The 9,751-nt window shown below is 53.7% G+C and overlaps 2 protein-coding genes across 2 annotated transcripts in view; both read left to right on the plus strand.

Annotated features, from left to right (window-relative positions):
• The first annotated feature begins 1,006 nt into the window (after nt 1–1,006).
• On the plus strand, nt 1,007–3,115 carry star (steroidogenic acute regulatory protein). The gene is made up of 7 exons (XM_068738416.1): nt 1,007–1,654; nt 1,773–1,862; nt 1,931–2,061; nt 2,169–2,327; nt 2,389–2,573; nt 2,646–2,739; nt 2,848–3,115. The coding sequence occupies exons 1-7, from the start codon at nt 1,591–1,593 to the stop codon at nt 2,965–2,967; spliced, it is 843 nt and encodes a 280-aa protein (XP_068594517.1). The 5' UTR covers nt 1,007–1,590; the 3' UTR covers nt 2,968–3,115.
• Nucleotides 3,116–6,707: 3,592 nt separating this feature from the next.
• Nucleotides 6,708–9,751, plus strand: part of elmod3 (ELMO/CED-12 domain containing 3) — an 8,101-nt gene continuing 5,057 nt past the window's right edge. Inside the window, exons 1-8 of the mRNA XM_068761063.1 lie at nt 6,708–6,761; nt 7,103–7,174; nt 7,257–7,331; nt 7,402–7,471; nt 7,906–7,968; nt 8,035–8,123; nt 9,108–9,231; nt 9,307–9,429. Of these exons, the coding sequence (XP_068617164.1) occupies nt 6,726–6,761; nt 7,103–7,174; nt 7,257–7,331; nt 7,402–7,471; nt 7,906–7,968; nt 8,035–8,123; nt 9,108–9,231; nt 9,307–9,429 (652 nt within the window). The 5' untranslated portion in view covers nt 6,708–6,725. The remainder of the gene's footprint in view (nt 6,762–7,102; nt 7,175–7,256; nt 7,332–7,401; nt 7,472–7,905; nt 7,969–8,034; nt 8,124–9,107; nt 9,232–9,306; nt 9,430–9,751) is intronic.

A 9,751-nucleotide genomic window follows, 5' to 3' on the forward strand; every position in this document is an offset into this window, starting at 1 on the left:
CCACCGTGTGTGTGTGTGTGTGTGTGGTCTGTGTCGGTGTGTGTCGGTGTGTGTGGGTGTGTGTAGGTGTGTGTGTGTGTGTGTGTGTGTGTGGGCCTGGCACTGAACGTTATCTGACACGGTGTTTGGGAGAGTGAAACATGCTCGTAGTGTCCGCCAGCCAACCTTGGCGACATGGCCGTGTGTGTGTGTGTGTGTGTGTGTGTGTGTGTGGTCTGTGTGTGTGTGTGTGTGTGTGTGTGTGGTCTGTGTCTGTGTGTGTGTGTGTGTGTGTGTGTAGGTGTGTGTGTCTGTGTGTGTGTGTGTGTGTGTGTGTGTGTGTGTGTGTGTGGTCTGTGTGTGTGTGTGTGTGTGTGTGTGTGGTCTGTGTCTGTGTGTGTGTGTGTGTGTGTGTGTAGGTGTGTGTGTCTGTGTGTGTGTGTGTGTGTGTGTGTGTGTGTGTGTGTGTGTGTGGTCTGTGTGTGTGTGTGTGTGTGTGTGTGTGGTCTGTGTCTGTGTGTGGTCTGTGTCTGTGTCTGTGTGTGTGTGTGTGTGTGTGTGTGTGTGTGTGTGTGTGTGTGTGTGTGTGTGTGTGTGTGTGTGTGTGTGTGTGTGGGTGTGTGTGTGTGTGTGTGTGTGTGGTCTGTGTGTGTGTGTGTGTGTGTGTGTGTGTGTGTAGGTGTGTGTGTGTGTAGGTGTGTGTGTGTGTGTGTGTGTGTGTGGTCTGTGTCTGTGTGTGTGTCTGTGTGTGTGTGTGTGTGTGTGTGTGTGTGTGGTCTGTGTCTGTGTGTGTGTGTGTGTGTGTGTGTGTGTGTGTGGTCTGTGTCTGTGTGTGTGTGTGTAGGTGTGTGTGTGTGTGTGTGTGTGTGTGGTCTGTGTCTGTGTGTGTGTGTGTGTGTGTGTGTGTGTGGTCTGTGTCTGTGTGTGTGTGTGTAGGTGTGTGTGTGTGTGTGTGTGTGTGGTCTGTGTCTGTGTGTCTGTGTGTGTGTGTGTGTGTGTGTGTGTGTGTGTGTGTGGTCTGTGTGTGGGTGTGTGTGTGTGTGTGTGTGTGTGTGTGTGGTCTGTGTGTGTGTGTGTGTGTGTGTGTGTGTGTGTGTGTGTGTGTGTGTGTGTGTGTGGTCTGTGTCTGTGTGTGTGTGTGTGTGTGTGTGTGTGTGTGTGTGTGTGTGTGTGTGTGTGTGTGTGTGTGTGTGTGTGTGTGTGTGTGTGTGTGTGGGTGTGTGTAGGTGTGTGTGTGTGTGTGTGTGTGTGTGGTCTGTGTCTGTGTGTGTGTGTGTGTGTGTGTGTGTGTGTGTGTGTGGTCTGTGTGTGTGTGTGTGGTCTGTGTCTGTGTGTGTGTCTGTGTGTGTGTGTGTGTCTGTGTGTGTGTGTGTGTGTGTGTGTGTGTGTCTGTGTGTGTGTCTGTGTGTGTGTGTGTGTGTGTGTGTGTGTGTGTGTGTGTGTGTGTGTGTGTGTGTGTGTGTGTGTGTGTGTGTGTGTGTGTCCTTGCATTCCTCTCTCTCTCGTATAAAGGTTCCTCCCCGGGTCGCACACAGACGCCGTCTCCGCTTTGCCGGCAGCTTTACGGTTCAGACCCGTTTTAATCTTCGTGTTCTTCTCCTGGAACACGAGATGCTGCCTGCGACCTTCAAACTGTGCGCTGGGATCTCCTATCGGCACACGAGGAACATGACAGGTGAGTCAGAAATCTCCATTCAGCACCTTGGGGGACGTTGTCCCGTTGTGGGAGACGGAGACGGAGACGGAATGAGGTTTACTTCCTGTGCGTGAACTCGTTTCGGTCTCTCTCCCAGGTCTGAGGAAGAACGCCATGGTGGCCATTCACGATGAGCTGAGGAGGCTGGCAGGTCCGGGCCCGGTCCGCCGTCGAGGCTCCCTCCTCGGTGAGGCGATGCTTCCACGGATCCAGGAGAACAAACGAAGGGAAACTTACCTTCCGTCCTGTTTGCAGGTTCTCGGATTGAGGAGGAGGAGGGGTACAGTGAGGAGGAGCTGTCTTATGTGAAACAAGGCGAGGACGCGTTGCAGAAGGCCGTCAGCATCCTCAGCCAGCAGGAAGGCTGGACCATCGAGACGGTGGCCGTGAGTAGAGACCGGCTCGGCTAACGTTCCTCTGATCGGTCGGGGCAGAGGTCCAGCTGCTACCTGCTCAGATCAATAACTACATTGACATTGTTGAATACCTTCAGGCAAACGGAGACAAAGTCCTGAGCAAGAGCTTGTCTGACATCGGCAAGGTGTTCAAGCTGGAGGTGATGCTGGAGCAACGTCCGGACCTCCTCTATGAAGAACTGGTGGCAAACATGGAGCAGATGGGGGAGTGGAACCCGACCGTCAAACAGGTCAAGGTAAGAAAGGCAGGAAGGAGAGGGGAGCCGTGTCACTGACAGTCACACCTGGGTGGCACAGATCCTCCAGAAGGTGGGCCAGAACACCGTGATCACCCACGAGGTGTCGGCTGACACGCCCGGGAACGTGGTCGGGACCAGGGACTTCGTCAGCGTCCGCTGTGCGAAGCGCCGGGGCTCCACCTGCTTCCTGGCTGGAATGTCCACTCAGCACCCACAAATGCCTGAGCAGAGGGGCGTGGTCAGGTGAGTCAGTGAAGGGGCGGGGCACTCAGATTGTGTGAAGTGCATGAGTCATCCATATTGATCATGTTTCAGAGCGGAGAACGGACACACCTGTATCGTTATGAAGCCCTGCACCGAAGACCCGAACAAGACCAGCTTCACCTGGTTGCTGAATCTCGATCTGAAGGTGTGTGTCCCTCTGGAGCGTCTTAAACCCACCGAGGACAGACGCAGGACACCGTTAGGAACCCAGTTCGGAACCGCTAAGTCCAACAGCGTCTTTGTCGTCTTGCAGGGCTGGATCCCAAAGACGATGACAAACAAAGTTCTGTCCCAGATGCAGGTGGACTTCGCCCACCACCTGAGGCAAAGGATGGCTGATGAGGTTGGTACGGGTCCGGTTCAGGCCTGCTGACCCAGGAGCAGGGAGTTCCACCCCCCCCTCCAGCCTGACCTTCAGCGTCTCGTTTGTTTCCTTCACTCCCCTCTCATTGTCCTCTCCTTACTGTGAAACTGCACTTTATTTATTGATTCATGGATCAATGACTGCCAATCAAGAGAATAAACGCTAGTAATGTGCCACACCTTTCTGGTTCCATTATTCATTAGTGAGCGGGGGAGGTTGGGATGCTTTAAATGTCCGGAGCAGGAAGACACGAGTCCTGCCGTGTCCCCACCTCGGCTTAGATGTCGGATGTTTGTTCATCCATTCGTCGGCTGCTTTAAATGTCAAGGACCGACCCAACGAATATTTCTACTTAAATATAACGACAAAGTTTTATAATAACTTTTGTCTTTAACTGTCTCTATACAGTTTTGCTAGTAGTAATAGAAAGATAAGGACTAGTGATCAAGTAGCTGTTAGTATTGGCTTTAATCGATTCTAGCAGTACTGCTACTTCTGATACTAGTACTAGTGCTACTACCACTAACATGCTAAGCTTTCAGGTTAAAGTTAAAATTCAAAAAAGGAAGAAAGAAAAAGAGAATGGAGCGCTTTAATCAAAGTGAGAGAGACTAATGACGTAAGGAAGATCGGCTCGGAGCTAAGAAACCACAAGTCCCGTGATGCACTTGGAATCAATGTGGCCTCTGGACGGGGGAAGGGACGCTGAGATTGGAGGGAGAAACCGAGGTACTTTTCAAATGCTTCTTATTGCAGAAACAGGAAAACGAACCGAAGCAGGTCCAGTTCAACAGCGGTCGGACCCGGACTCCGGTTCGGTGCCGCCGCTAGCGTTAGCGGGGCTCGCTAGCCTGACAGCTGGCGGTCCTAGCGTTAGCAGTGCTCGCTAGCCTGACAGCTGGCTGTGCTAGCGTTAGCAGTGCTCGCTAGCCTGACAGCTGGCGGTCCTAGCGTTAGCGGGGCTGGCTAGCCTGACAGCTGGCGGTCCTAGCGTTAGCGGGGCTAGCTAGCCTGACAGCTGACGGTTTTAGCGTTAGCGGGGCTAGCTAGCCTGACGGCTGGCTGTGCTAGCGTTAGCAGTGCTCGCTAGCCTGACTGCTGGCGGTCCTAGCGTTAGCAGGGCTAGCTAGCCTGACAGCTGGCGGTCCTAGCGTTAGCAGGGCTAGCTAGCCTGACAGCTGGCGGTCCTAGCGTTAGCAGGGCTAGCTAGCCTGACAGCTGGCGGTCCTAGCGTTGGCAGTGCTCGCTAGCCTGACAGCTGGCTGTCCTAGCGTTAGCAGTGCTCGCTAGCCTGACAGCTGGCTGTGCTAGCGTTAGCAGTGCTCGCTAGCCTGACTGCTGGCGGTCCTAGCGTTAGCAGGGCTAGCTAGCCTGACAGCTGGCGGTCCTAGCGTTAGCGGGGCTCGCTAGCCTGACAGCTGGCTGTGCTAGCGTTAGCAGTGCTCGCTAGCCTGACAGCTGGCGGTCCTAGCGTTAGCAGGGCTAGCTAGCCTGACAGCTGGCGGTCCTAGCGTTAGCAGGGCTAGCTAGCCTGACAGCTGGCGGTCCTAGCGTTAGCAGGGCTAGCTAGCCTGACAGCTGGCGGTCCTAGCGTTAGCGGGGCTCGCTAGCCTGACAGCTGGCTGTGCTAGCATTAGCAGTGCTCGCTAGCCTGACAGCTGGCGGTCCTAGCGTTAGCAGGGCTAGCTAGCCTGACAGCTGGCGGTCCTAGCGTTAGCAGGGCTAGCTAGCCTGACAGCTGGCGGTCCTAGCGTTAGCAGTGTCTCTCCACTGGGCTCCAGCCTCCGTTCACTTGACTATCTTTTATTCATACTTGAAACATCCTTTTTATCGGTCTTTTGCATTGCACTTGACCTTTACTGATTTTTACACTGCACTAATTTCATTGCATCACCGTGTTTAATGAGAATAAAGTGCTATTCTATTCTATTTTTATATGTAATTAATGGAGGCTTCTGTAACGATGTGGGAAAAGCCCTGCCATGGTATCCGGATCCTCGGATCAGCCGGGCGACGCTCCCAGCACCTTCTCTGCCTGTTTATCAACAGGAAATCAGAATCGGTTTATTGTCAGTGAGGGTTCACTCGGATGACCATAATTAGTGCTAGCTAAAGCGCTAGGCTGCAGGGTATGATGTGATCCGACCACGGTCCTGGAGAGGTGGCGGCTTGCTGCCGATCACCTCCGTAGCGCGTACTAACATCAATAAATAAAAGTGGAATAATGTCACCAAACCAATCAGAACAGCTGCAGCCGTCCCATTGGACAAAAATAGAACACCGTTTCCAATGAGGCACCAAAAGCCAATCAGACGCTTCCCACAGCGACGCTAGGATCAGGTCTGTTGCCGTGGTTCGTGCTCATTAACATTTTAGGGTTCTGATCTCATTCTCAGAACCGGTACATACGACGGCTTCTCCTCCCGTGACCCACGCCGACTCTGGACGTGTGAGGCTGGAGACATAACGCAGCTTCGGCGGCGGCGCCGGTACCGGTGCCGGTGCCTGGACGTGGAACTGGATTTCAGGACCAAAGTGATGGGGAGTCTCGGACCGGGAGAGCCCAGGCCTGAAAAGCAATGGCGTCATCTGGCTTCTGTGCCCCTCTAGGGGGGCGGAGCTGTGGAGGACAACAAACTGGGAGGTGTGATGTATCGCCGGTTGATACCTGTCGGTGTTCACACCTGAGTCTCTGCAGATCAAGCCACTCGTCACGAGCAAACACAAACAGAAGCTGGACTTCTCCTTGAGAGCTTTGTGACATCACAGGTTCACTAAGCGTGCACTAATCAATCAACTAATCAATGGTGGTCCATGCACCGGCTCGCCAGCCCGCCTCAGTCCTCGAGTCCAGAGGCCAGGATCGGTTCGCTTCAGTCCACGAGTCCAGAAGCCTCCAGAGGCCAGGATCGGTCCGCTTCAGTCCACGAGTCCAGAAGCCTCCAGAGGCCAGGATCGGTCCGCTTCAGTCCACGAGTCCAGAAGCCTCCAGAGGCCAGGATCGGTTCGCTTCAGTCCACGAGTCCAGAAGCCTCCAGAGGCCAGGATCGGTCCGCTTCAGTCCACGAGTCCAGAAGCCTCCAGAGGCCAGGATCGGTCCGCTTCAGTCCACGAGTCCAGAAGCCTCCAGAGGCCAGGATCGGTTCGCTTCAGTCCACGAGTCCAGAAGCCTCCAGAGGCCAGGATCGGTCCGCTTCAGTCCACGAGTCCAGAAGCCTCCAGAGGCCAGGATCGGTTCGCTTCAGTCCACGAGTCCAGAAGCCTCCAGAGGCCAGGATCGGTTCGCTTCAGTCCACGAGTCCAGAAGCCTCCAGAGGCCAGGATCGGTTCGCTTCAGTCCACGAGTCCAGAAGCCTCTAGAGGCCAGGATCGGTCCGCTTCAGTCCACGAGTCCAGAAGCCTCCAGAGGCCAGGATCGGTTCGCTTCAGTCCACGAGTCCAGAAGCCTCCAGAGGCCAGGATCGGTTCGCTTCAGTCCACGAGTCCAGAAGCCTCTAGAGGCCAGGATCGGTTCGCTTCAGTCCACGAGTCCAGAAGCCTCTAGAGGCCAGGATCGGTCCGCTTCAGTCCACGAGTCCAGAAGCCTCCAGAGGCCAGGATCGGTTCGCTTCAGTCCACGAGTCCAGAAGCCTCCAGAGGCCAGGATCGGTTCGCTTCAGTCCACGAGTCCAGAAGCCTCTAGAGGCCAGGATCGGTTCGCTTCAGTCCACGAGTCCAGAAGCCTCTAGAGGCCAGGATCAGCTCGCCAGCCGGCCCACTCGTCTGCAATGGAAGGAGACGTCGCTGTTCCGTCTTGCACTGAGGTAAAGCGACTGCATCTGCTCTAAACTGTCGTGTGATGTCATCAATCACGGGCTAGCTCGCTCAGCTAGCTCGCTTAGCTAGCTCGCTCAGCTAGCTCGCTTAGCTCGCTTAGCGGCGCCGCCACGTGTTTGGCTGGAGGTCAGCCGGGACTTCCACGACATTCTTGGTCTTGTGTCTTGCTGCGTTTGTTGGAGAACTGATGGGAATAGGCATGTTTACAGGAAGTGCATCCCTCATTGATGAGTGGACAGGAAGTGCACCCCTCATTGATGAGTGGACAGGAAGTGCACCTGAGACCGGGTTCTTTGGGTCTATTGATTGAATGACTCTCTGCTGCTAGGGCCTGAATGGTCTGTCCCGTGAATGCAGACCATTGGAGGACATCACCAATGGACATTCCAACCGGAAGGCTGTGAGTGCACACGGAATGTCTCATTGATCCATTGGAATGTGTCTTTGTTAGAGATGACCTCTGTGACCTTTTGTCTTCTCAGGTCATGAATGGACTGATTACTAGTCGTCGTGTGGAGGACTATGGTAACGGCGGCGCTCTGCTCGCGTCCCTGCCGGTAATCACCTTTAATTCCCGTCGTCTCGCTCCCGCTGGCCCTGCGTGATTTTAACCCTTTAACTACCCAGATTTCAGCACTGAAGCAGAACGGGCTTCTGCAGAGCCTGACAGCCGGAGGGGACCCGCCCACGCCGACAGGTAACAGGAAAACACTCACACACCTGCTCTTCCCTCAGGAGGTGAGGGGCTTGGATAGCAGGCGGCTGCTGCAGGTAAAGCCTCCCCCAGGATGAAAGCCCTGGACTTGTTTTAAAAGATAAAAAGCATACAGCATCATCTCAGTGTCCAAGAGCACAAAGAAGGGCTCCACCCCCCCTGCTGATAAACCTTTAGTGTGCATCCTTTCTGCAGACCCCGGATGTCAGCCAAGTCTCCAGAAGCCCCGCCCTTACATATTTATTTGGAGAGCTGTGACGTTCGCCCCAGTCTTGAGGCTGAAACGCCTCCAACACGAGATATAACAAAAGAAGGCGGAGTCTAAAGGCATAAAACAGCAGGGGCTAGAGGGCTGGGTGTGGCCTCATCGCCCACCCCCTCAGCTGTTTTGCTGATATTTGTGTATCTCTGAACAGAAGAAGACGTGGAGTTGGAAAAGGCCAGGCAGGAGTGGGAGGTTCTGGACAACGGCCCCCCAGGTCAGCGTTTCACCGTTGTGTCCGTTTGCGGCGAGTAAAGCATTAATGACGTGTAACGCCCAGCAGGTCTCGCCCAGGACCCCAACCCCACCCCGATCATCTCCTTCAATGAAGCCCTGCAGTTCTTCCAGACCACGGACCTCGGGGACTTGCTGGTGAGTCCGGTACCGCCATGTTGGGCTTGACACGTCGGACCTGTTTAGCTTCTGTCGTGTCCCGGTGATCATTCACCGTTAATAGAGGTGAGGTGAAGGTCAGTCTGGGACCCGCCTACTAGAACACCTGCAGCGCTTTCATTTCTGAGAGACAAAATAGGTGAAACATTGGCTGCATTTTCTATCAACCAACGTGGGATTACGAACAAGGAGCAATACCATACGTGAGAACCAGGTCCAAGGTGCGATTAAAGCTGTGGGAGGGGCCAATTGAGTCTACCAATGAGAGGAAGGCAGTAGCAAGGCAGTCGTCACTGAATCTACATGAATGTTAAAATCTCCCACAAGAAGAATCTGTTCCGTTTTCAGAACTACGCGTGTTAAAAACTCAGACATAAATCAGCGTCGGGGCCCGGAGGCCGGTCAGCTATAACGACCCAGAACATGACTCTCAAAGGGGGGGTCGTTTAATTTAGCTTTAGGGTTAATCTGGAGCTCCTCGTCTCCACAAATGAGAGTTAACATAACTGGGAGGCGTGGCTTCATTTAAACTGAAATAATCTTCAGGACCAGCCAGGAAAATATCAACATGCTGATCTGAGATCAGATCGTTTATTAAAAACGCCTTCGATACCGGAGAGCGAATATTCAAAAGTCCACATTTAATGGTTTTACTATTGTTAATTTCTGACCCTAACACCTCATGTATAATTTAACAGTCGTAGGGGGGGGGCAGACACCGTCTAACTCTAAAGGACGCCCAGAGACGGGTTTAGGACTACGTCTCTGACGTTCAGGACGAGGAGACAACAGGAAAAACACTTATCAGTACATCCAACGTTTATTCTTCATCAATACTCAAACTAATTTTGAAACATGTCCCAATATATCCTTCTAAATGAATTCCATCACTGAAGTGGTGTTAATGTGGACTCGTCTTTTATTGATTATTGGTTATTGATGAGCTGTGTCTCCCACCTGTAGATGAACATCCAGCCAACCATCCGCAGGGCGGGGCTGGCTGCCCTCACGCACTTCCTGTTCGGCCCCCCCCGGCTGCACAGGGAGCTCCTGGAGGAGAGGGGGCTGGTCTTCGCCATCGCTCAGTGTGAGTGTTTGTCCGTGTGATCGTCCGCTGTGTGGAGGCCTCCGTGATCCTGGAACACGTGTGTTGTTTCTGTAGGCCAGGTGGACAACAGCCAGGCGGTCCACATGCGTGTCCTCCAGACCATTTATAAGAGACTGGTGGGCAGCAGGCTGGACTGTCCCCGCTACGGGGCACACTGGGAGGGCATCGGCTTCCAGGGTGAGACTGCCCACGCAGAAAACCGTTTAGAAAATCACTCAGCCCTCAAATGTGAACGGTGGTACTGCATGAGGTACTGCATGTGGTACTGTGGTACTGCATGTGGTACTGTGGTACTGCATGTGGTACTGTGGTACTGCATGAGGTACTGTGGTACTGCATGAGAGTCTGAAGTGGCAGAGAAGTATGTCAGAGTAGTTCAGGACATGTAGGACAGCAGTGAAGTGTGCAGCAGGAGTAACGGGAGTTTAGTGTAGAGGTGGGATGCACCATGGACCAGCTCTGAGCCCCTTTTCGTTGCCATGGTGATGGATAGACTAAC

Source organism: Brachionichthys hirsutus, chromosome 4 (genome assembly GCF_040956055.1).
Source record: "Brachionichthys hirsutus isolate HB-005 chromosome 4, CSIRO-AGI_Bhir_v1, whole genome shotgun sequence".
Taxonomy (NCBI): domain Eukaryota; kingdom Metazoa; phylum Chordata; class Actinopteri; order Lophiiformes; family Brachionichthyidae; genus Brachionichthys; species Brachionichthys hirsutus.